The 27,269-nt window shown below is 43.6% G+C and overlaps 1 protein-coding gene across 1 annotated transcript in view; it reads right to left on the bottom strand.

The window, feature by feature from the left end:
* Positions 1-895: 895 nt before the first annotated feature.
* Positions 896-27,269, bottom strand: part of COL8A1 (collagen type VIII alpha 1 chain) — a 135,739-nt gene continuing 109,365 nt past the window's right edge. The window contains 3 exon segments of the mRNA XM_058555673.1: positions 896-2,939; positions 2,941-4,097; positions 6,699-7,029. Of these exon segments, the coding sequence (XP_058411656.1) occupies positions 2,190-2,939; positions 2,941-4,097; positions 6,699-7,026 (2,235 nt within the window). The 5' untranslated portion in view covers positions 7,027-7,029 and the 3' untranslated portion in view covers positions 896-2,189.

Genomic DNA, 27,269 nt, shown 5'->3' with positions numbered 1-27,269 from the left:
CACACACACACACACACATACCACATGCACACGCACACATATATATTTAGGCAATTGAGCAAAACCAATAAATAAGTTGGAAGGTATTTTGAAAAGTGAAATTTGGTTTTAACTAAAGAGGTACTTTCTCTCTTGATGGAAATAAAAAGCCCATACATGTACAGATAAATACAGTTTTACAAATCAGCTGATCTGACTTGCTTCCAAGCCATTTCAGTGCAACTATTCAGCAGCAGGAGTCCAGTGGATCCATGTTGCCCCATAGTCATCAGCCCAAAACCAGCATCCTCAAGACCAACCAAAAGGCTATTTGGCCGTGTAAATGTTGTCTGCATTGAAAATGAAGGTTGGGTGGGACATCTTTTGATGGGAAAAGTTTGTCATAATTAGCAGTGAGTTAGAAACCCTGTGGTAGTGAACTCATTTCTCTATATAAGAAATTGAGAAGAAATGGTGCTCGTATATCATGTAAGGGAAAAGACAGATGTTATTAGGTTGAGAATTTTCTTGATGGTTAAAATCATTCAGATTTGACATAGACACATTTCCATGTGGGTTTATACCGTATTTATTTGTGTATTTTCCCATCTGTACCTATCCCCTCAACTCCTCACTCTTAATTTTGAGGAAAGTATACAGGGTTCCACCACCATAACCCCACGTGATTTTCCCCAGTGGCATGTAGCGTCAGCAGCAGACTCATAGCCAACTGGAAATGCTTTACCTGTGTTTTGAGACCAGATTTGAATGCCTGAAGCAGTTGGTATGTACCTAAGTGAAAACCTGGGAAAATGTTTATTTTTCCTTTTAAACCTGCACTGGCTCTTGACTTGTGCTGAATATGGGGTGACATAAAAATCACAGGCTGTCGTGCTTGACACTCCAGACAGCTTTTCCACAGTTTGCTTCTAAAGAAACAGTCCTTTTCCTACAATTTTAGTACCTACACCAGGAAGTAGTACATCCATTTTTAAATTTCAAACTTCAGAAATTTATTTTTTCAAAAAAATTTATTTTCCTATGTAATTCTGAAATTCCTCCCCACAAATAAAGGCTGGCTTGGATTTTGGAAATTGATTTTGGAACCTCAGACGACACACCCATTTGCATATATACTACACGGGGAAATTTCTTCAAAACTCAACAGCTACTAAAAATTATTGATATCTCCTTCATGGATGACACCTCACTGTAGTCATTTGTGCAGGCAAAGGAGGGGGATTTTTATATGCATGTAAACACAATAACTGCTATTGATAATGAACATTCCAGAAAACTGGAAAGTTACTGGGGGAGAGGGTTATTATTTTTTTTCTTGTAACTTCCAGGTGTTCATATTAGTTGGGCCATAGTCGAAATTATATGGAGGGAAGAAAAAAGAAAAAAAATCACAGGAATAAAAAACAAACAAAAAGAACCCTTGAGGAATAAATGAATTAATTACTGTTCATGTCTCCCAGCTGGCTTGTGAGCTCCTTGTGGTGCCCTGTCTATGCCCCACAGAAGTGTCTCATCCAGTGCTAGCATGGAGAAGACCCTGGATAAATACACAGCGTTGACTGGTTCACACGTTCTGGAGACACGAGACACACGATTCTTTGTAGGACTCCTGTTGCTAAAGACACAGCCTCTGTGGGGAGAGAAACATTCCTCGGACTGAAGCTCTACCGTGGTCCCCTGGCCTCTCCCAGTGAGGCATTAACACTGCAGAACTCCCCACCCCCTCAAACCATGGCAAAATATCTGCACAAATACAGAGGAAATTATGCAAGTAAATACGGTATGTAATTGTTACCATTGACATCTCTTTAAGCCATATTTATAAATATTTTAAACAATATGAGTGAGTGACTTTCATTAGCTATGATTTCATACTGAAATATTTTGACTGATCTGAATAAGCAGGTTATCATGGAAGCTTATAACATACAACAGCTAATATGATTCCAGTGGGTACAACGGGTGTCAGTACTTGATACATAAATCTATCCCCTCCTTTTCAATGACAAGCTGCTGTGCGGAGCATTCAACATGCATCTTAGTTTTTATTTGTACATGATGGTTCAAATTTTCACTTAAATATAACTTTCCAACTATATAAATGTTTTGAAGCAATTATGTTTTTCATTTGGATTTTTTGGTGCGTCATTTTCTTTTCTTCTATTAACTCTCTCTCTCTCTTTTCTTTTTTACATGGGATATAATAAATATCCTGAAAAGGAGGAGTGGACGTACTGCCCGGCGTATAGCCCCGCAGCCTGTTCTGAGGGCAGCTGGAGGAACACGCGGTCCCCGGGCCTGAGCAGCAGCACCGCGCTCCCCGACGCCTGGTCCAGAAAGCCCTTTTTGTACTCGTCGTACGTGTACATCACAGGCTCGTTGTTCTTGAACAGGGCAACCCATACGTTACCCCCCTTGCAGTGAACGTGGTATGCAAAGTAGTAGACGCCGGGGACCTCGCAGGTGAAGATGCCCGTCTGCGGGTTGTAGTTCTGTCTGCCGTTATAGAGCAGTTTGTCAAACTTCACTGGGGCCCCCACGGGGGGGAAGGGTGCAGTCAGCTCAGCGGTAAACGCGGGCATCTCGTAGGCTGGCCCTCCGTTCTTGCCCTTCTTAGCCCCATAGGCATGGGGGGGCTTCACACCATCAATCCCTACCCCCATGTCGGGAAGATACTCTCCATGGGGTGGTGGTGTAGGGGGCATCCCAGCTGGGGCGCCTGGGGGTCCTGGAGGGCCGGGGGGCCCAGGAAGGCCAGGCTGGCCTTGAGGACCGAGGGCACCGGGCTTTCCTGGGGGGCCATGAAGTCCTGCTACCCCGGGCTTCCCCACTCCAGGGAACCCAGGGGGCCCTGGGAGGCCTGGTTCCCCCTTGGGGCCTGGAATTCCAGGTGGTCCAATGGGGCCACTAGGGCCTGTGATCCCTGGGATGCCCGGGGGGGCCCTGTAAACCCTGAACCCCTGGGATTCCTGGTTCTCCCTTTGGTCCAAGAAGCCCTGGAGCACCAGGGAGCCCTGGCAAACCTTTGAGCCCAGCTTCCCCCTTGGGCCCTATGGGACCTGGCAAACCCCTTATGCCAGGGGGCCCCACTTCGCCCAGGAAACCTGGCTTTCCTGGGAAGCCTTGAAGCCCTGGTTCACCCTTGGGACCTGGTGGCCCCTGTGGCCCTACAATCCCACCTTCTCCTTTGGGTCCAGGAAAACCAATGGCACCTGGAGGGCCCATAGGACCTGGGATGCCAGGCAGGCCTGGCTCTCCTGGGGGACCCCCTACTCCAGGAGGACCTACTGGTCCTTTCTCCCCTCTCGGTCCCAGAACCCCAGGAAGACCCCCTACACCCCTTTCGCCTTTGGGTCCTGGGAAGCCTGGTTTCCCAATCCCGGGAAGGCCTGGGGGTCCTGGCAGCCCTGGCAGTCCCTGCTCCCCTTTGCCACCTGGAAATCCGGGCTGCCCAGGGATCCCATCCTGGCCTGGTTTTCCAATTCCAGGTATCCCAGGAGGTCCTTGAATCCCGGGGACCCCAATAGGACCTTGTGGCCCAGGCTCTCCTGGAGGACCTGGCTTTCCCAGGGGGCCCTGGGGCCCAGGAAAGCCAGTCACTCCGGGTTTGCCCACTCCTGGAAGTCCGACAGGGCCAGGAGGGCCGTGCATCCCTGGAGGGCCCTTCAGGCCTGGCAAACCTGGCATCCCGAAGCCCTTCTCTCCTTTGGGACCCTGAAGGCCTGGAGGTCCTGGTGGTCCTTTGGGCCCTCGCTCACCCTTTGCACCCGGTGGCCCTGGTAACCCCGGCCCACCTGGCTTCCCAATGCCAGGAAGTCCGTGAGGTCCCGGAGGCCCTTGTGGCCCTGGGACCCCCATAGGCCCTATCTCTCCTTTGGGTCCAATCTCGCCTTTTGCCCCGGGCATTCCCATGGCCCCGGGCTTTCCTGGCATTCCAGGCATACCTGGCTTTCCAACTCCCGGGTATCCCTGTGGCCCTGGTTTTCCTTTGATTCCAGGTATCCCATGACCTGGCAACCCGGGGGGCCCAGGTGGTCCTCGTGGGCCAGGCTCTCCACGGGGACCTTGCTCCCCTCGTAAACTGGCTACTGGCATTTCTACTGAGAAAGAGGGGATAGAGAGAGAGGGAGGGAGGGAGAGAGAGAGACGGAGAGATTAATATTGATTTTCCTTCCCTTCAAGGAAGCCACGACAATGATTATTTAGTTCTGGCACATTTGCCTATTACTTATTGAGGGGAAGGACTAGGAATACCGTGCTTGTCTTCCAGGACTGTTTGTTATCAGTACTTAAAGGACAATCAAGCTGATCATCTCTTTGACATATCTGAGATAATGTTTGAGAGCTGATATCTGCAGCTGCTTTTATCAGCATTGGTTAAGTAAAAAGGCTAAAAAGTAATGAAGAAACATTTTTGCAAGCACAAAAGTTGAAGATATTATGGTATGTTCACTGTAGAGAATTTAGAAAATTCAAAGAAGGATAAGGAAAAATCAAAGTGGCCTATAAGCCTACTATGCAGAGATAATCACATGACATTTATATGTTTTCCATCTCATGTGTCCTAGGTATATATATGTGTGTGTGTATATTTTAAACAATGTTGGAATCATTCTCTATTTTTATTTTTTTTCTATTTTTTCCTACTTAATGTTATTTGTATTTTTCCATGTCCTTGATTTTTTAATATAATGATTTATGGCAAAATGCTACTTCCTCTTGTGCTAAAATACACTATGATGTGGATGCTGAAAGTCATTATCCTGTGTACTCAGGGAAGAATAGAAGCATTTTATTTTGTATATGGTTTAATAACAGCTTCCACATCTGTCCTCTAGAGTCAAATAGATTTGCTTAATTTCTTTAATGTGCTTAGGATTTCCTAAGCCTCAAATAATAATTCTTCAATACATTATTTCTCATTTGCAAATTTGGTTTTTGAACAGGAGAAGTGAATAAGGTATTTCAGGATGACAAGCAGTGTGGATAAGGAGTTGAGCTGGGATTAGAGCACGAAGCTCGGCTTCTCTTCCTGGCTTTGAAGTTAGATGTTGATTGGGTCACGTAAGCCCTCAGCGTCTCTGCTTGCCTATCTGTGCAGCAAGAACAATACGCCCACATTACAGGATCATATAGTAGATGTGAAAGGCATATGCTTTTTTGAATTATCAAAATACAAAGCACATGTTGTTATAATGATTAGGCTATGCCTTGCAGGGAACACAACTCTGAATCTCCCACGCTACTGTGAGTGATGGATAACAGCAAGAAATGAAATTTATGGTCCCAAAGTCTTATTTTAACCAGTAGTCACATCTGAATCCTAACTGTTGTACCTTTTCACTGAACTGCTGTGAGGGACTAAAGTAGAACTCATATTCTTTCCAAATCCCCCGATTGCACGTTGGTACCCATCTAGATGAGTATAGGAAGTGCCACGGACCAGTCAGGCCACCCAAGAAAGGAAGGAAAACACGTGGCTGAGATAATCCCCTATATGGAACACCAGCGCCCAAAGAGAAGAAAATCGGGACTGCTGCTCCTACGCTAGGAGATGTTATCATAGGACTCCTAAGGCATGGTATTTCCAAGCAGTGGATTGTGCAGCTACTGTATCAAGGGAGCGTCTGGGGCAGGGTCACGTCTTACTCATCAGGAACCCCTGGGTCAGCACAGCGCCCGGAACACACTCTGTTCTTACTCAACGGTTTGTTGAATGACTAGCTGCAGCAACTCAAAGTTCATATGGTGCTTTAGTGTTTCCTTAGCACTTTGACTTACCCAACGTCACTGATTCTCTCAACAATCTTACTTTACAGATGAAAAAAGTCGGTCCAGAGAGCTTAAATGACTGGGTTGCTCTCATTTCTGGCCTCCAGGCATCCAGGCCTCTTAGGGCAAAATCCCCAGACCCCAGAACTGGGGCCTCCTGTTACTGCTGGGAGTGGGCGTAGCCTCCACTTCTTCAAGGGGCACTGCGACTGGGAAGCAGTTCCTTTCCTACAGATGCTAGGTTTCCTAGAACTCCAGAGAGACCAACCAGATTGATGAGAAAGCGTCTCTCACAGTGGTCGGCACTTTGCAGGTGTGGAATATCTAATGAATATGCCTGGAAGTAGTGGGAGAGATTGCCACATCCATCTCTAGTGCAGTCTACCCTTCAGTCTCCTGTCCACTTACTGGCGGCCATGTGTGGTAGCTTCATTAGACCAGTCTTAAAAACACCTGCATCTATCTAGCACCTGGCGCACAAAATGCTTTCACATGATTTTTGTTAGCGCTGCAGGACCTTCCTTACAACATCGCTCTCCTGGTTCACGAGACTGACTGGTGCCTTGTTTTCATAGCTTTATCCCCCAGCCTCCAGCCCATACCTGACACAAAAACAGATGCTCATTAAATAGTTGCTGAATATTTGAATCAATAAATAATGAATAAAGGAATAAACTATGTTATTAAATTATGTTTTGTGTCATTTGATGCTGTTAAATAATAAAGCACAACGTAAAATGGTAATTTTGTCTATCTTTCTTTAAGACTTGAACTTTTCCAGGATAGAGTTTAGAACACAGTGGGCATTAATGAACGTCAGTAATGCATTCTAAAATAGAAGTTTCTACAATTTAGCTTTCCCCCGACCTCATGGTTTGGGATGTGGGAAGGCTGCCGTTCAGAACCACACGGGAGGAAGACGTTACCTTTGCCCTTCTTGGATGCTGCATCCTTGCCCATTCTGGGCGCCGGCTGAATTTCCTTCATGTATTGGGGTAGATGTGGGTACTCTTTGCCATACTGCACATGGGGCAGCTCCTTGCCCACGTTAAGGCCGTCTTTGCCCAAAGGCATGTGAGGTACTTGCTGGCCCAGGGGCTGGTACTGTGGAATTTGCGGTGGGATCTGAGGAGGAATCTGAGGTGGCAGTGGCTTGATCCCATAGTAGGCACCAGCCCGCGTGAGCCTGACGGAGCCCAGGGAAACGGTAAGCAGCAGTCGCAGCAGCGGCAGTGGGACAGGTGGCACAGCCATCACCTGTGGAGGGAAGGAACGCACCAACGTGGTGAAAACCTGCACGCCAATGGACAGGAGATTACTTAGAGAAAGGGGGGAAAAAGGAAGCACAGTCTTTATCATTAGAACTTCACGAGTGGAAGACCAATGAAAAGGAAGATGTGACCTTCAATAGAAAACAAACAAACAAAAACCAGAAAGGAGCAGGATCTGTGGCACGAAGGCACTTGGTGGGTTTCTAAGCAATGGGAGAGACTGCCAGCCATCCCAGAATGGTAGTTCTGCCTTGTTCATAGTATGGGGACCCCTGATTTTCAGCTGGAACAGAGCAGCCTGGAATGAAGACATCTCAGCCAGGTGTGGCCATGTGACAACGTTCTGGCCAACTGGATGTAGTTGTAATGGGTGCAACTTCCAAGAAGGATCCTCAAGGGGAGTGGGCATGTTCTTCCTCTTCCTCTTTCTGCTGGCTGGAATGTGGATACTGCCTGGGAAGGGACCAGACACCTTGGATGTGAAGTGAAAGCTGTGCACTGAGGATGACAAAGCAATAAGCTAGAGGAAGCCTCAGCCCTGGTTGAACTCGGAGGCACTGTACTAATCCTTAAATTTGGAATTGGTTTACACGAGAGAGAAATAAAGGTTTATCTTCTTTAAACCACTGTTATTTGGGGTGCCACATATTTGCACTAAACTTAATCCTAACAGAAGGACTAGATTCTCCAAAAGGAGGCAAACTTGGTGGCAAGTCAGGCTTTGTTCTGACTTGTGCCAGAATTCTCTTCTAAATGGAAACAGTTAATAATATGGGCTTTATGCCAGGGGCATAGATTTTTCATTTGCCAGAGGCCCTTTGGCTGCCTTGGTGTGGTCACAATAAATGTAAAGGTTCAAGAGCAAACAATAGCAACAACAAGAACCAAAGTCTTCTGAATTGGAAAGAAGGTACGTCATGTGACAGTCCCAAAATGTCATTTAAATAAATCACTATGATAATTATGCACATACAGGGATGCCATTTCTTTCTTGTATTTAAATACCATGAAGTCATACGTTCAGAATTTGGCTAATTGGACCTGGAGTCCATTAAAGTTTATCTTTGTACTATTATGAAAGAAAGGAGTTTACAAAGCAAATTAGTTGTATAAATAAGATAGAGATGTTTAACTAATCACAAGAATAAACTGTTTCTAAGCCCTTTGATGACACCCTTTGCAAATTAGCCATTAATAGAGTAAATATAAATGGGGCTTATCTGTTTATAAAAACCAGCTTGAAAAGACAGCTGTTTGGAAATGCCACGGGCTGAAGACTGAACAGCCCAGGGAAGTGCAGTGTTTGCAAATGCCCGCTAGAGGGCAGGTGTGGTACACATTGAAGTCAGCTCCTTACTCCTCAGTGCTGCTGACACGGCATGAGATGGAGAGATGGAGATGAGAGATGATGAGAGATGGGAGATGATGGGAGACGGGAGATGATGGAAGGGGGAGAGAGAAAGAGGGAGAGGAAGGCAAGTTTCTCACAATTTTTTATGTAAATATATTCTGGAAACTTTTAATAAACTTCTGTCTATAAATAATTTAATTTCCATTCTGAGAGTTTTTCTTTGCTTCTGCCTTAATTCTGGATCGTAGTTTTCCATGTCTTAGAAAATGTGCATTGACTTTGCAACATCCTATTTGAGAGTAATGCCAAGAGTATGAACAGGCTTCAGAAGAACTGGTTAATAAAAAGCACCTAAGAAAATATTTAATAAGAATACCCACCACAAAATTCACTGCTTTACAATTTTTCCAAATATACTAACTAATCACTTTTTCCCCTTTAGGGGGAAAAAAAATGAAGAAACATCTGTCAGCAAAATAATTTATAAAATTTTCTCCATTTCATAAATCAGAATAGTCTCAAGAACTGTTTATTTCAAGTGTCCTCTACATAATATAGGTACTGATAAACTAGGAGAAGACAGCTGTTATTTTCTGTTCTTCTAAGAATGATTAATTGTTATAAACTATTTGGAAAGAGCCACAAAATTAATATTGATTTATACTCAATAATAGTCAGATATATTTTGGGTGGGAAAAGACCAATCTGCTTTGAGCAGTCAAGGATAATTTATTGAGTACTGACCAGACGCAGGGCCAGAACCGCCCAGGGAGTATTACAAAGATGAACATAATGTAGTCAGTGGGTTCTGCCCTCACAGGGCTTATGCTCTGTTAGTAGGAGTGACAGATGGGTCAACTATTAGTGAGCAGCCAAGGATATCCAAAAAAAAGCAAATTCCCCTCCCACTTCTGTTCTCTAGTATCTAAAATTCCTTCCCTTTGAGCAACAACTTTTCCCATTTTCCCCCATATTTTTCCAGAGATAGTCTATGAATATGCATGTATAATACATACCCCTTTAAGACACAAATTTACAGCTCTACACACACCTTTATCCCTTACTTTTTTCACTCAGAAGACCAGAACTTCAGACCTTGTTTCTCATCTTAGTTTTGTGTATCTGAACATCCCTTCAACTTCTTCATTTGTCAAAAATAAGACTCGATTGTTCTCTCGAGTCTCATCTGGCTCTAATATTCAAGGTCTAAAGGCAGTAACTAGAGAGCCGAAAGTGTTAATTCATACCAGAAACACATGGTAATAGCTGGTAATGTATCTGCTGGGACTTAATTCTACCTTTGGGGATGAATGAGTTTAATTATGAAACCCTAAACTTGTGGTGGTGTCTTTAATAAGCTAGCATGCTTGGCCCTTCACCCTCCCATCAGTTCAGTGGATGTGTTGCGTTGTACTTAATAATCTCTAAACCAGGACAATCTAACGAAACACTGGAAAACTGGAAGGAGGAGAAATGCCTGGAAGACGACCAGTTGAATACCAAAGGCCCCTGGGATCCTGCTTCACTACAATTATTTCCGTCTCCTAGGCTTGGCCTTTCTCTCCTGAAAACCACCTCCTTTGGTCTGCCATCTGCCATTTCGCTGACTCTTTATTTAAGTACACTTGGTTCAGTTTTAACTTGAATATTTATGTAGGGGCCCTGGTTAGAATTTACCACTTGACTTATCCTTACTAACTTCCCTCTTGTCCATAAGGGTATTTTTGGTGGTCATAGGAGTGTGGTGGGCCTCCCCAAATCACTCAAGAGAACACTGGGTTTGTGAAACACTATACAAACACCTGGCGGGAAGAAGGAGCCTCAGAATTACTGCTGAGAAGAAATGGTGGGAGGAGGTTTCCTTGCCTCTTTTTTCTTTTTTCGAGGATGCAGAACATGGTATGGTTGTGAGTTTTATTTGATGTTTTCTTGGACTTCTATTTGATAACCGGTGTGTGTGTGTGTATTTGTGCTTGAGTATACATGCACATAAACATCATAATGTGTGTGGACACTGGATCTTTGCCAGCCAGACCAGCTTAGTGGTGAGCATCACGTCGTATGGGAAAAGCATCTTAGAAGACAACAGAAGACCTGGGGTGGAGTTGTACCTCTGTGATTCCCCATCTCTATGACCTTAGGCAAGTCCCTTATCTTCAGTAAACCTCAGTTGCCTTACCTATAAGACAAATTATAATCTCTGCCTCTCCCACAGAGCTGTTTAAGGGCACAAATGATAATATGAGTTCTTTGTAATCTGAAAAGCACTATTCAAATTTAAGTTATTATTAATGGAGTGTGACCAAAAGACAAATCGAAACCAACTGAAATGTTAAAGACGTTCAAAGAAGGATACCAGCCAAAGCAAATGTGAGGTTAACGGCAATAATGACAAACCTAACATAAATAAGATAATAATGGCCACTAAAATGTACTTGTTAAAAATGGCAGGAAAGAACAGCTGAACCAAGGCAGTTGTGCATTCTGGAGGCAGAGTCGCCAGCCCTCATCATTTTGAACAGCCCTAAATGGCTCCCTGTATCTGGGTAGGGCTGCAGAGATCTTAGGTGTCCCCGAGTGACCTGGAATGTATATAACAGAATAATGTGATAGATGGTATTTTAGACGATCCTCAGCATTTTGTTTGTACATTCATCCTCATGAGATTTTGGCTTGCTGTGCAAGAGAATGTTTAAGTATTTAAACCTTCAGTTCTTGCCCTGTAGACAACTTTCCCTTTCACACGGGGCTGACACAGCACATCTGTGTGTGTGTGCGTGAGTGTCCATGTTGTGTGTGGTTGGGCAACCGCTCTCATCTGCTCCCGGGCAGTCCTCCTCTGCACCCCCTACTTGCCCCTTTCACAGGGTTCGTAATGTCTCAAGGTCTCAGATTTACCACAACTGGAGCAAGGGAAAGTCAAGCAGAGTCCTACTCCAATATTCACCAGAATTGTCTTCTTGGCTTTTCCGTGCCTATCAAAGAAAATTCTCTCCTGATTGCATTTCTTAGGGCAATTTGTTCATTAGACAGAAATGTTTACGGAGCACCTACTGATCACTGTGGACTGTTCTGGGTCCTGGAGAAGAGCAGTGAGTTAGAAAGATGAGGTCCTGGATCTTATGGAACTCACATTCTAGTATGTGGAGACAGGCAGCCAAAAAGTAACAAATAAACTGTGTAATTCCAGATTTGAGTGCTGTGAAGAAAACAAAGCAGATAAAGGGCTGGAGAATGAGGTGGAAGACACTGTTTTGGAAAGGGTGGAGGAAGACATCTCTGAAGAGGTAAACTTTGGACAGAGAAGTGAAAGTTGAAGGGTTTATCATCTCTCTTAAGACCCAATACTGAAAAAAAGAGTCTTATTTATTACAGTGATAGTTGCAGGTACCTTTCATTAATATGAACCTGTTTCAAAACTTTATTCCTCATCTATATCTACCTTCATTTTGACCTCTATTTATTGTGTTCTTTTTTCCTGGGGGATTCTTTTTTTTTTTTTTTTTTAATCACTCTCCAGATTTCAACTCTACTGCGTGAGTTTGCTAGGGCTGCCATAACAAAGTACCCCAGATGAGGCAGCTTAAACAACAGACATTTATTTTCTCGGAAGTCTGAGATCAAGGTCTGGGCAGGGTGGGTTTCTCCTGAGGCTTCTTTCCTTGGCCTGTAGAAGGCTTTCTTTTTGTGTGTCCTCACATGGTCTTTCCTCTGTGAGTCTGTGTCCTCATCGCCTCTTCTTATAAGGACACCATCATATTGGCTTAGGGCTCACCCTACTGACCTCATTTTAACTTAATTTCCTCTTTAAAGACCCTGTCTCCAAACACAGTCACATTCTGAGGTCCTGGAGGCTAGGGCTTCAACATACAGATTTGGGGAACACAACTCAGCCCCTAACACCCACCACTGCTCTAGACTAAATCAATTCCCACCTCCTCTGTAAAGGCCTCTCTACCTTCTTAACCATCATTACTCTCCTAGTCCTCCTGAACACATAACACAAAGTTCAGTGCGATTCTAACCAACCTTGTTTTTGTCCATTAGACCTCAACATGATTTGTGAGCCTCCTGAGGAAAAGGAAATTGTGTGATATTCTTTTGATTTTCTCAATATTTATTGATGGATCCTCACAATCAAACTCTTAGCGTTGATAGGGGCTTTAGAAAATATCTAACTTAGCCTCACTCCCCATTTAGAATCCCGCCCACAACAGTTGCTGACAGGAAGCCCTCATATTTCCCCTTTAAATATTAATAATTGATGGAAAGATTCATAAGACAGCTTGTTATCTTGTCATACAACTCTTGTTGGTATTTTTATTATCCACCTTTTTTGATTCATACATGGCAGTGCAAATGTAGCTTCCTTTCAGTGGGGGATGGGTTTGGGGACATTAAGAAATGGATCCCAGAATTGGCTAAGGCAAAAGATGGATAGTCGCATGACCTTTTTATTGTCATGCAAATAAGCCTACCTTAGGGTCATCTAACTAGGGATATGTAACTGTTGCAAAATTGATTAGTATTACAGATATTAACAACTTTGTAAACTATGTTGAGTAACCCCACTCAGGTTATGGTTTTATTGCCCTTTAGAATATTAACCAGTTTTGTGTCTAACTTAGCGTTATTTCAGCATTTGTTTCTACATAATAAAAAACCCAGGTTTTTAATACGTCATTTCAAATTGGCTTTGTCATCATGTTAAATAAAACTTTAACCTGTTCACTTATGAATGAGAATTGTGTTTTTAATATTTTGAGAATTATGCTTTGATGGGGACACAAAAAATAAAAACATAACTATATGATGTGTTGGATGATATGGAGAAAAACAGCAGGAGAGGGTGGGGCGGGTGAGAAGGTAGATGGTTAACATTTGTTGAGATGATGCTCTTTGAAACCCATTTACTGCAGAAACAGCCTCTGTGCTTGGAAGGCCTGGCACTTGGGTTTGAAAGGAAGATAAAAGTAACTTTAAATAATAGAGAGTAGAGAAACTTGGCCTTCTGGGGGATTCGAGAGGAGATGAAGTGTGAGCAGAGTTGACTGCCGAGTTGGGGAGAGTCAGAGAGAAGGAGATCTCCAGTGGAGGAGCAGTCAAGACAGGAAAAACTCATGTCAGAGGCGCTTTCTACGTTATATGGATACGTCTTGTAAATTCTCTCCTTCATCCCCTCAGAGATAAAGAAATCCTAATCCTCTGAAGAAAGCTTCAGAAAACCTAACTCTTGTGTGGGAATGGATTTTTTTGGGGTAAGAGGGAGAATGGTTCAATGCTGTTTCAGATTGGCACTGGGCAAAATCAGTGACCGTGATGAGAAAACCAGAACCAGAGGATGGCTGGGGGAGGCGGGGCAATGAACAGCAAAGTTATAATAATAGTAGCTTTGGTTTTTTGTGTGTGTATGTGTGTGTGTGAGGAAGATTAGCCCTGAGCTAACATCCATTGCCAATCCTCCTCTTCTTGTTGAGGAAGACTGCCCCTGGGCTAACATCCCTGCCTATCTTCCTCTACCTTATATGGGATGCCGCCACAGCATGGCTTGATAAGTGGTGCGTAGGTCCGTGCCGGGATCTGAACCTGCGAATCCCTGGCTGCCGAAGTGGAGTGCACGAACTTAACCACTACGCCATCAGGCCGGCCCCTAGCTTTGTTTTTGAGCACTTACTTTATGCCAGCACCACAAGCATACTTCAAATACATTGCATCATTAATCCTATATCCACTTACGAGGTCTTTTTTTTTTTTTAACAATTAAACTCTTTCAAATGATACCTCCCCAGCCTGTATTTATATAATTGACTATTTTACTGAAATCCAGGACTGTTACATCCCAAATTAGAAATTTAAAATTCTTATTTGATTACTTTTAGGAGCTGTCATCCAATACATTAGCTAACAAGTCTTTCTACTTTGTTTTACCAGATACAGATCTAACCATACTGTCACTTTCTCCATCTGGTCCTCCAAATACCAAGGCTGTCTTTTTAGTTGAAATAAAGAATTTCTCTGTTATATCTGAAGAGATCCTGGACTGGATCCCTTAGTTTTTGCTCTTTGGATTAGGGACACAAGCTTGGAAGGTATTCATGAAGTCAGAAAGCCACTGGCAAGGTGAATATGCAGAGATGGAGCCCAAAGAAATAAACCTATTGGATGTTGGTCAACCAATCCCATGAAGGCAGTGGGCAAGACCATCCAATAAACATTCATTAGTTTTAGTCAATCTTGCCCTTTACACCTAACAGGACTGACAAAAATATAAAACAGAGCTTGAATTATATGCTTCACTGATGAATCCTGAATTCTGCTACAATTAAGAGCAGCCAACAACTCCACCTACTAGCCACAGGCAGAGTATGACCTCCAGGGACCTACCGAACTTGAGATGTCAATGAGGTTGTATCCCCAGCTCTAAGAATGGGCCACCCACATAACCCCTCTGAGAGGGATGGCCAACCACCACATTCCAAAAGTTCTCCAGAGGAGGAGATTTCACAATATTCCCCAGTAACCAGTTGCAAGATTTCCCAGATCTATATTTCCTAATATCTAATCTGAACTTTCTTGCTGACCTTTAAGCTCATTTCCTTTTTTCTATTCTCAAAGGAGGTGAGAAACATCTGGAGAATATTTTTCTTAAAATAATAGTTCACATACTTGAAGTCTGCAATTAACTCCTTTTGTTTCTCTAACTGGAATCATGTCAGCTGCCAAATAGTTTATAAAACACTTGAGAGAACCCCTAAAAGAGAAAGTTCTAAAGTGGAATCTTTTTGTTTGTTTGCTTTTCTTCCCATAATATGAAAACATCCTTGTTCTCAGAGCTCAGAGCACCTAGATTCTAGTTCTGACCTAAGAAGTCACCAGTCCTGACTGGGCACCAGTTCCCTCATTTGTACAACAGGGACATTGGCTAGAAGATTTAGAACTCCTCTAGTTCTAAAATTTTCTGGTAGCTGTGAACGTGAGTAACATATCCAAACTTCATAGATAAATGATTTCACGAATGTACACACTCAAGCTTTTTGGATGTCACAAAGTTAGATCCATCTCACACTTCCAGTTTTCAGTATTTCACTCTCCCTTCTTACAGTTGGAGATGGAACAAGACGAGTTTGAACAGTTCCCCATAAGTATTCCTCTGATGAAATAAGCTGTACCTGACCAGAAACCAAAGGAAGAACCTAAATAAGAATCAAAGTATCAAAGTTTAGGGGCAAAAAAATGATTTATAACTTTTTTTTTTACCATATTCAAAGACTGAATAAAAATTGAAACTTACTGAGGAATCTTTAAAAAGTGGCTACAAATGATAAAAACTTCCTACAATGTGTAGGCTCAAAAATGCCCCCAGAGTCATTGAGCAAGTATGAATGCATGCCTCCTGTCATAGCAATGACAAATGAGGACAAAGTATATAACTTGGGAAGGAGAGGTGGCTAGTGATTTGGTGTGACTAGTCATGTTTTTAGGAGCTACAAGGTTCATTTTGTAAGAAAAATTGAAGATCTAAAATTTAGAGGCAGCTCCATAGTGAAGTAGGTGATGAGGGCTTCCCAAGAATAAGGTCTTCCCCATCCCGTGGGCCTGGTGATGCGCAGCAAGGTGAATTCCTTCCTGGTGTGACCCGAGAAGGACTGATGAGCACTCTGCCTTTCACGTGAGCATCTTTCTGCCTTCTCTGCCCCGGTGTGGTCTGTGTAAATAACACAATGTAAAATAAAGGTGTGTTCAGGCCTTTGCAAGGGAGAGACATGTGTGAGGGAGTTTCATCTAATGTAATCCATTGAACTGGACGTTGTAAAAATATGTATTTAGAGCAAACAACTACAACGTATTATATAAAATATAAATTTCATGGAACATTTGTTCACCACAAACACTTTATCTCATCCTGAAATCTTGTTCAGACCAACAGGATTCAAATGAATTTCAACCGAACAGAACTCAGCCATGTCCTTGTCATATGCATAGTTAAAACTTGGTAGTTGTGGTTGAAGCAGCCCTTTGTAAATAACGTGAATGAATTGAATAAAGTAAAATGATAAACTTATACTCATTCCCAAAATATCTAAGGTCGTTGAGACTACAAAGGTTAAACCAAGTTAGGCAAAAAGACAGAAGCGCATAACTTGTTTCCTGAATGACCTTCACCTAGGTCTTGACCTTTAAGAAGTCGGGGTCCTAGGGCAGCATCTAGATGTGGGGGGAGGGACAGCGAGGAGGAGGTGGCTTGCTTACGGACTCCAACTTTTCCTGAGGAAGTCTTGCCTTTTCTATTGGAAGCTCTTGCCTTTTCTGTAACTTGGTGTGTCTTCTCAATGTTTCCCTGTTGCTCAGCATCTTACTCAAGGAAGGTTGAGAGATCAGGTGAAACTTGAAGGAGTTGTGGTGTCTCTTACCATTAGAAGTTCTGATGGAAGTTTTGAAAATTGAGAAATTTGAAATATAAAGTACAGTGGGTTTAGCTCCCGGCCAGCAGGCACTTCCTGGAAGCAGGAGGAAGAGCCCTTTGCCACCATGGATGTTTCTCCCACCACTTTCCTCGGATGGCGGTAAGGAAGGGCTGAACAGCATGGGAAGGTGTCTTTTGTCTGCCCCATTCTGAATGGCACTTCATACTTTATCAGTATATCCAGAAGATTAAGCGAGCAAGCTAACTTCCTGTGATAGCATTTTCTTTTTATTAGCAGGCTATTATGGCAGGAGACTGTTCATTTTGGTATTTTTATAGGAAACTGTGATACAAACAAAAATTTCCTGAACCAAGGAACAAATCCTGGCCTTTCCCATCTTCCATAGAACTAAAATACTTATTAATTAAATTACTGGGTGGGTACATATGTGTAGGCGAGAGGTAGAGGGCATGAGGCAGCCAAATGTTGACATTTTTTTTCACTTTTGAGCTGCTTATTTGGGGGTTCAATTGTTGAAATTTTATTTAGTTAAGATTACTTTGAGCCGCATAACCTTGAATGACTCGACATTAAAAGTCAAGCCCTAGAGTTGCTGTCATACATGGGCAGAACATTAAATCAAGTCAACAGCACTTGGAAATAAAAATAATTAACCAATTTCTTCCAAAATTGGCTCCCCCACCTTCACCGCCCTACCGCCCACACACACGGAGCTAATCTCCAGTCAGAACAATCCTACAGCAATCTACCAAAGTTCCAACATGTAGCCCTGGAAATTTATGAATTATAAAAGAACCAAAAAAATCGCCACAATTTTTTGGTCAGTAAAAATGTGAATTTGTTCTTTCTCTGCTGCACAGTTCACGAGTAGCAGAGATCATGCCACAGGACCGTTCCCTGAAATGAATTTAAATAAAAAAAAAATCTAGCTCTCCAGCTGGGGCTAAGCCTAAAACACTGCCTTGTGATAAATCGTCAGCTATAGAGGGCGGCCTCTGAAACCCACCACTCACAACCACAGCTCCATCAGGATAATTAGCCGGTGGTAACATCCTGCCCTTTGAACAGAGCAAAGCCGGAGAGCAACCAAACCACAGCCATCTTGGGATCGGAAGTTCCATCGCTTTCAGGGCTGGAATTTACTTGGAGGGAGAGAAAGATGGATATGCTGTCTGGGAGGAAAAATCCTAAGGTTTTCACAGTTAATTCACCGATCATTTTTCAGAGAAAATGGAAGTGGAGAAAGGAAAGGACAAAGAATTATGTAATAAATGCCATTCTTAGGGATACATAAGTTAAGGAGGCTGCGAGTGTGTAAGAGACTTTCGCTACAAGGCACAAGAATTCACACAAACATGGAATTCCACTGGTAAACGTGCTTCACAAATGTTATTCCTTAAGACTGAGAGTGTTACTGGGAGACTGAACCGAGAGGAGAGACTTGGGGTGTAGTCACTGCTCGTCATGATGCCCTGTAATCCTTTCAGAGCCTGCTTTTCCTAAAGTATAAGATGAGGGGATGAGTTAGATGGGGGGGGGCAGGACCTAGGGGAGGCAGGGGGATGGGCAGTGAGTAGAGCTGGCTGGCCAGAGGTGGTGGTGAACAGAGTATTTGCCCTGTCCAGCCCGGGGCAGTGTTGACCCAGCGCTTGTGTGCCTGGTTTGGGCAGGTCTTCCAATTTTTCAAGTGAAGCCACATTTAGGATATTTTGTGAAACAACTTCATTTAAAAGTTTTGTCTCAATTCTTTTTTTTTTTTTTTGAGGAAGATTGGCCCTGTGCTAACATCTGTTGCCAATCTTCCTCTTGTTTCTTTTTTCTCCCCAAAGCCCCAGTACATAGTTGTATGTCCTAGTTGTAGAGTTGTGGCTCTTCTATATGGGACGCTGCCTCAGCATGGCTTGATGAGCCGTGAGTAGGTCCGCGCCCAGGGTCCAAACCGGCGAATACCAGGCAGCTGAAGCGGAACGTGAGAACTTAACCGCTATGCCACCACTGGGCTGGCCCCTCAATTCTTTTTTAAACACTGGTTTAGAGTCTGGTAGATTAAAAAAATCCCTCTGTGGACAGAGGGCTGTGGACAGCCTTTAGGCTGCTAGGTACTTTTGGACCAGATGGTTTCTAACATCTCTCTCCTTCTAAAATGCGGGGTGGGGAGTCCCATGCCTCTGTTTGCTTACATTTCTAAGTCCTGGCATTGCTTCTCTCCACCATGTGAGTGGATTAATTTAATTACTAAATACAGCAATACTGAATTTTAAGGCGCTCACTCCTATGTTAGTGGCTGGAGATATATAAAAATAAGTGAATATGAAATAAGGACCTACTCTCAAGAAGTTTCCAGGCAACTGTTGCAAGTTAGATCTTAATCTAGCATAAGTGCTTCAATAAAGATAAAATACACTGCTGGTGGGAATGCAAATTGGTGCAGCCACTATGGGAAAAAGTATGGAGATTCCTCAAAAAATTAAAAATAGAACTACCATATGATCCAGCTATTTATCCAAAGAACACTAATTTGAAAAGATATCTGCACCCCACTGTTTATTGCAGCATTAGTCACAAATGCCAAGACATGGAAGCAACCCAAGTGCCCATCAAAGGATGAATGGATAAAGAAGATGTAGTGTATATATACAATGGAATACTACTAACACTATTCAGCCATAAAAAAGACGAAATCATGCCATTTGTGACAACATAGATGGACCTTGAGGGTGTTATGCTAAGTGAAATAAGTCAAAGACAATTACTGTATGATTACACTCATATGTGGAGATAAACAAACAAACACATAGATACAGAAAACAGATTGGTGGTTACCAGAGGGGAAGAGAGAAGGGGGAGGGCAAAAGGGGTAAAGGGGCACATACATATAGTGATGAATAAAAACTAGACTATTGGTGGTGAACATGTTATAGTCTATACAGAAGTCGAAATATAATGAGGTACATCTAAAATTTATATAATGTTATGAACCAATGTGACCTCATTAAAATAAATTAAAAAAAAAAAGAAAGAAAAGACAAAATAGACTTTAACCTGGATGGGGCGGGAGAAAGTAGGATTGGTCAGACACAAAGTCCTTGAGGGGCAGTGTTAGAAGTAAGGGTGAAGAATAAATGGGAATTGTCCAGCAGAGGAAGGGGGGAGGTGGAGGGTATTTCTTGCCCTTCATCAAAATTATCTAAAAGACACTGGCAGCTGAAATAGTTGAAGAGCAGCTGTAGGGGATAAGGATTAAGAGCAGCAACTCTGAGTTAAACTGCCTGAATTAAATCCCGAGTTCATCACTCCCTAGCTCTATGATCTTAGGCAAGTTCCTTAACCTCTCTGTGCCTCCATGTCCTCAGGATAATTGAGGATGATGACAACATTACCTGTCTTGTGAGGTTGTTCAGGGAATTGAGGGAATTAGTATAACTAAAATGCTTAGAACAGTGCCTGGATAGAGGAAGCATCCTGCACACTTAGCTATTATTGAAACGAAGAGGGAGAAGGGTGGGGGAGGAGAAGTGGAAGCAGCCGGAGTTCAGGTGTCAGGAGCATGTACTCCATGACTCTTTTCGTGACTGCAGTCTCAGTTTCGAAGAATTTGAAAGGTAATGATTTTTGTTGTCACTCTGCTCCAGACATCTTACGAAAATTGCCTGAAATTCCAGAGACGGGTCAGGTGCAGGTGGCTCCTCATACACACATAGCAAGTACTGTGTCTGCGTCACACCTCTCGGGGCAGCCGGTGCCCACCTGCTCGTCGCCAGCAAGTTCCCGTCCTTCAGAGGCTGCAACCCTGCTTCCCTGTCCTCCGGGAACCGGCCACTCAGCGACTGTCTTGGTACGACTGGGGACTGGGAAGGGCTTTGGCTTCGAAATCCAGAGAACCAGAGAGGTTCTGGGAGGTGAGAGCAGCAGGCTGGCCTGGTGCGAGCAGCTGCAGGACCTAGGCTGCATTTTACTGCTGAAGGAAGTAAAATTTGCAAGTGATAATAGCTGTAAACTTTCAGGTCAGAAAAATAATCAGCTTGCAATCACTTCTTTAGACGCTTGACCTTTCTGTGCTATTTTCAGGGACTTTAATAATAATAATATTCCTATAGTTATTTACTGTTTAATATTCCAAGACTTGCATCTGAAAGATTTATGTCCCCCCACAGGAAAGCCCCTCGCTTAATTCAAAACTATATTGAGTTTTGTATCCGAAGAAACACAGGCTCAACTCACTATACACTTCTTTTGTAGTTAGTGCGAAGTAGTAAATTCAAATCCCAAATCCCCAAAATATCCCCAACCGTATTTAGCCACAAGCATTTATTTAAATAGAAAATGTTAATTTCCCCCCAAATGAAGCAAATTTATACTGTATTTCATTTTTATTTTTTTTGTTGAGGAAGATTTTCCCAAAGCTAACGTCTATGCCAATCTTCCTCTATTTTGTATGTGGGTTGCTGCCATAGCATGGCTGCCAATGAGTGATGTAGGTCTGCACCCCGGAACCGAACCTGGGCCACTGAAGCAGAATGTGCCGAACTTAACCACTAGGCCACAGGGCCAGCCCCCAACTGTATTTTATTTTGAACAACGAATTCTTGGTCATATAGTCTAGGAGCTGGTTATGGGATGGCAAGCTCCACATAAGCGCTCTCTCAAGTGTCAGGAGGACTAGGATCAGAACCTCATCTTTGGGAATTCTCTTTGTACCTAGTTCATAACTGTGTACAAAGTTGGCTTTACAAATGCTTGTAGAGCCAATATATGAATGGCACCCTATTTTCATCCTGTCCCCTCCTCCCTTGTCTACATGTCACAATAAGAAGGCTAAGAGACCATCACAATTTCTAAACACGAGTTGGTGTTACTCCTCTCTCTGCCTACTCTTCATTCTTGCTCTCCTGATCTTGTGTCCTGGGGTCACTGCCAGCTCACAAGAATGGGAAATCCTACATGATAGTCATTCTTCCTTAGAAGTTAATAAAGAGTGCTGTTTTGATTAAAAATAAAATACAACCTTGTAAGAACAGGGAAGGGTTGGTTGGAGGTAAAACAATCAAGATTGGTGACAATTTTCACGCATAGCAGGATGCTGCTGACAGTCTCTCTATGGCTCCTCTGAAGGTCGTAGACCGGCCTGAGCTGAATGACAGGGTCATGGGGGCAGTTTTCTAAATCCTCAGTCTTAATATTCAGTTTAGGACTTTAGACCTCAAGTGAACATCTCTGAAGTTCTCTCCTTTGTTAAAGTAATCTCCGAGAATCCATCTCCTTGTTTGTAAAACCAAGTGTGTTGGCCTAAGTGATCCCTAATGTCACTTTCAGGTCTAAAAACTCAGTGTCCTCGGCCCTGCCCAGTCTAGTTTTTCGTTCTGCCCTGTTCAAGTCAGGACCGGAGGTAGGCAGGTAACGGGTTGTGGAGTCATGTATTAACATGGAATTGGTGGTTGGGGAGAAGGAGGAGGAGAGATGAGCGTCTTAGTATTTTATAGTCATGTGAACTCTTCAAGAGCACTTTGCGGCATTCCATGAGTCTTTTCCCTGTGATCACCTGTTTACGGGCCACATCCTTGCCATGAATTCTGTCTCATTGCTGTGGAAACCAGCCAAGGACACATTATTGACCACCTGCTCACTTTCTTACACAAGACGACTCCCCAGACTTATTTTCTTTGCTTTCTCCTCCTGCCGGTTTATGGCTTTCCCTTATGTAGCCATAAAACTCTTGGAGAGTCCTCTTAGGGATGAATTAATGCCACTTAAGTATATTTCCGTTAGCTATTCCTTGATGGTTCCATTTAAAAATAAAGGGGGAGTTGGGCAGCTTGGTTCTTATTGAAATTTTCCTTCCCTTGCTTTAAAGTTACCAGTCCTCAGAAACTCTTAGTTACACTCCAAGAGAGCTTTGCTAACAATAAAAAAAGTCTGAGAAATACTGTCAGAAGACAAACTCACCATGTTTCAAGTAATTTTTTCCCAACTGGAAAGGTATTTACATTATAAAGAGGCCCAGCCCAGCCTGTATCAGCTTTCCTCGTATTCCTTTAAATATTTAAACTTATAAATAATAAATAGAAAGTGTGTCTGGATTCCAGAAGAGCAGAGCACGGTCTTGTTCTCCACCCTCATAGCAAACAGATTAAGGATCGGGTGTCAGGATCCCATTTCAACTGTGTGTAGTCTGAAATTTATTTTTACTTTCCCCACATTTTATACTTTCTTAATTCATCTGAATCTTACATTTAGTCTGAGCCTGCTCTGGGGCATAACACCCTGTGAGGCTCTGCTTCCTCTTCTCACAGCCCCAGCCCTGAGAGGGGAAAGACATGAGGGTCTGTCCTGAGCTTGCCACCCGCCCCTGTGTGCCCTCGGGTCAGCCACTCAGCTTCTCTGATGTAGCAGTAATAGAAGCTGGATACTGAGGGGAAAAATCCCCAAGGAGAGGGAGTTTCAGCCACCGTCATGGAAACTAGCACTAGAATAAACTATTTTCATTTATTCCTTCTCCTCTTTGCTTAAAAAGTGGAGCTAACCAGATGACACGCAGTGGGGCCTGGGAGGTGTCTCCATGCCCCCTGCCACTGAGCTCACGTCCACACACCCCTTCAGTTGTCCTATTTATCCTATTCCACAAACATTTTTGAACCACCACGCTGGGAACTATGGAGGATTCAAGCCTGACTAAGCTATCACTTCCGCCTCAGTGAGAATCCAAGGTGAAGACAAACATGTCTGAAAAAAACACAAAGAAACAGGTCCAGCCTCCTTTTTGGATCTGGCTTTCTGTTCCCCCTTTTCTCTTGTACCTGCTTCTTCTCTTCCCTTGTTCTTTCCCAACTCATCCCCAACTCCTCTGCTCTTTTCCAGCTTTCTGATTCCCACTTGGTGTTTACAACCTTAGCAGCCCATTTTGAACCTGAGCACAAATAAAAAAATAAAAACTAACGTCTTCAAAGGCCTCAGCAAGACACACAAATCAGATCATCTCTCTTCACTGATTCAAGGGCAGACTTCCCACAAGCAACGAAGAAATGCAACGTGGTCTGATTAGGGTGGTGTTAAAAAGCACCCATCCCTCCCTGGAACCAGAACACCTCCTCACAGGTCTGCCAAGTGCCTGGAATTTCTGCTCAAGTTCCGGAATCTGGGCAATCTAGTGAATTCCAGAGATTTTTACGGCAGATTATTGAGCTGTAATGTAGAACAGGGCCCAAGGCACTGCGGCTCAGGGAATTGAGAAGAATGGGGCTAGGGCAGTTTAGGGCTTGGATGGGATGTCTGACAGTAACATGGAGGTACAAAGTACTGGGCATCTTAGGGAAGTCAGAGGCATAAGATGGAGGCAGGAAGCCTAGCCTTGCCCGGAAGCATCTCCAGCACCTCCTGGGGAGCAAGGCTGGTCAGGATGGCGTGTTTAATTTGTGTTTGCCACGTCAACACCGAGAGGCAAGAGCTAATGTATTTAGGAGGGATCACCTGCAGGTTGGACTCTCAGGAAAGGAGTGGACATCCAGCAAAGCTCCATGGAAACTGGCTATACCCAGCCCCAAATTTGCTTAAGACAAACAATCCTGGTCATCTGCAAGGTTTGGACCCCAGCCCCCTCACCCCCCATCATGTCAGCGGAGTGGCTGGTGCTTCTCAACATGCACACAGGTGGGGCAAACCCTGCCACCAGCTCACTGCATTACTTAGCGGGAGTTGCAAGGCGTGGACCCCATCTCCCAGATAGGAGAGGGGCTGGCGCTCCCCTCGGCCCAATTGATGAGAGGCCAGGAGAGGGCTGGAGCCAAGTTCTGCAGCATTGCATCACAGTGCTATTTCATCTCAGCCTCTGACCCCACCAGGGAGGGACTGGTGCTTCCCTAGTCACATGGTTCAAATGCCTCACAGGCCAAGGGGCAAGCTCCCTCTCCTGGAGTCTGACTTTCAGGCCCGCTGGATCTTTGTGCATGACCCTAGCCTGGAGGGTGCCAAGGACAAGGGGGGACCCTCACACCTACAACTGCTTCTCTCTCTGCAAATTTTCCTAATAAACAACTCCACCTGGTCATTTGCCTTTGTTTGCACAACAACCTCCAGATCCTACCACAGTGCTCCACTTGGGGATTGGAATTCTAAGACAGAAAGAATGCAGAGAAATGCTCTCACCCATTAATTAGTTAATTCGTTGACCAATCCATTCAACGTTGTTCAGTACATAGCAAGTGCCAGGTGCTGCAGACACAACAATGAGTGGAGAGTGAGGGCCCTGTCCTGGAATGACTCAGTCTGGAGGGCTGGCGAGCTGAGGACTGACTGCTCAGCCTCCTTCCCTGCGTCAGTTTCTGTGAAATTAGTCCAGGGAGACATTCAACTCCCGTTCACGTGTGCCGGGCTGACCGCTCACTGGATGGTAACGGCCAGCACTTTTACAGCCTCACGCTGGCATCCCTCCATCTTCCAGCGTGTGATGAGGCTTCTTCTGCCCTCTAGTCCTTGATGTGTATCCACAAAAAACAAACTTATTTTAACATCAGTCTCAACAAGACTTGCAAAGAATGCAAATAGAAGACACCGCATAGCAAACATAAATGACTTTTGAATGATCTCTATGATCATCTGGTCTTATATAGAAGCACATTAAAAAAATAATGAGTTACCCATAAGAAGTCTGAGGCAGGCAAAGAATTAGTAAACCTACACATTATTTAGCATATAATGATATTTTGGGTTTTTTTTAGAGGAACCATACTAGCGTCTTACTGCTGAACTCTACTTGTTCTAGCTTCTATCAAAATCAAATAACATAACTTGTGAAGAAAATTCCTTTTTATGTATGTCTATCATCTACCCTCCTACCTATTTATCTTCCAATCTATCATTTCTCTTCCCACCTACCTGTAGTTATCAATGTGGGCATAGTGGTACAGAGACACAAAGGTTGGCTATTTGCTTGGTTCTGAGATCTGACTGGGTATGGAAATGGATCTTGCCAGCATCTCTTAAAGGATCTTTGGATTAAACACATAAAATACAATTATGTATTACAATTTATATGAGGTTTTTTTCCTTCAAAGAGCTCATTTCTACAAAGTTACTTTTAAAATAAAGATCTTCAAAATAAAGATCTTTTGTGACTAGAATTGATAATAGCCTGAATTTTAATTTATTTTGAGTCCAGTCAGATTCTCGAAACATACAGGTGTAGACAACAGTAGTACTATCTCATTAGAGGAGGGTCTGTGCCGGCCACTGCTGCCCTCCACACCCGGAGGAGCCTGCTCTCTGTGACAGGGAAGCCGGGCGTCACCCTTTCCCCCGACACTGGCACTACCAGGGGTTAACTGAAGTCTGGTTATTATTAATTCATTGAACACATATTTCATGAGGGCTTGGAACGTTTTAAGCACTGCTACACTCCACTAGTAATAACAATATTAAGAGTAACAAACTGTGAATAAATGTTTACCCAGTACCAGACACCGTGCTAGCTGCTGTACATAAATTACCTAATACAACTCCAACAACTCCAGAAGGCAGGTGCTATTGTATTCATTTTATAGATGAGGAAAGAGCGCCCAAAGAGTTTAAATAACCTGCTCGAGGTTGTCACATGGCTAGTAGGGAGCATGGCAGGAGTTGAATCGGATGGTCTGTCTCCAGAGGCCCCACCCGTCAGGACTACTCTGGATTAAAGCCACCAGAAGAATCCACAGCTTCAAGGCCTCAGGAAGGCAGTTCAACCAAAGCACCCTAAGATCATTGTTATGTCTGGGTGTTTGTTTCCATCGGTTCAGATACTGCCAGGAAGGCCGGCAACACTGCTTCCACGTCCCCCAGCCCTGCTCCACACAGAGCGAGTGCCCAGGAGAAATCGTGGGGTGTGCTCAGTAGTCCCCTCTCCCCTCTGGGGACCCCTGGATCCTCTTGACATCCCCATCCCGCTGCCCAGGATTACTCACCGAGACCCTCCACATCAACCTTCCCCTCTGCTTTGTAAAAAACACAATCTAATTCCATATTATTCTGCCTTGTATTATTTAATTTTTAGAAAATAGATTTTATTTTTTAGAGCAGTTTTAGGTTCATAGCAAAAGTACAGGGAGTTCCCGTATACCCCCTCCCCCTACATGCACAGCCTTCCCCACTATCAACATCTCGCACCAGGTGGTACATTTGTCACAATCGATGAATAAGCATTGACACATCACTGTCACCCAAAGTCCATGGTTTACATTAGATTTACATTAAAACATCATGCTGGCTGTTTTACCTGCTATGGGTTTTGTATAATGACATGTATCCACCATTATAGTATCCTACAGAATAGTTTTACTATTTTGATAATTATTTACTAAAAGTCCTCTGTACTCTGCCTATTCATCCCTCCCTCCCTTCCAACCCCTGGCAACCACTGATCTTTTTACTGTCTCCATAGCTTTGCCTTTTCCAGAATGCCATATAGTTGGCATCATACAG

Source organism: Diceros bicornis, chromosome 15 (assembly GCF_020826845.1).
Source record: "Diceros bicornis minor isolate mBicDic1 chromosome 15, mDicBic1.mat.cur, whole genome shotgun sequence".
Taxonomy (NCBI): Eukaryota; Metazoa; Chordata; class Mammalia; order Perissodactyla; family Rhinocerotidae; genus Diceros; species Diceros bicornis.
This window is presented reverse-complemented; position numbering and strand designations above follow the sequence as displayed.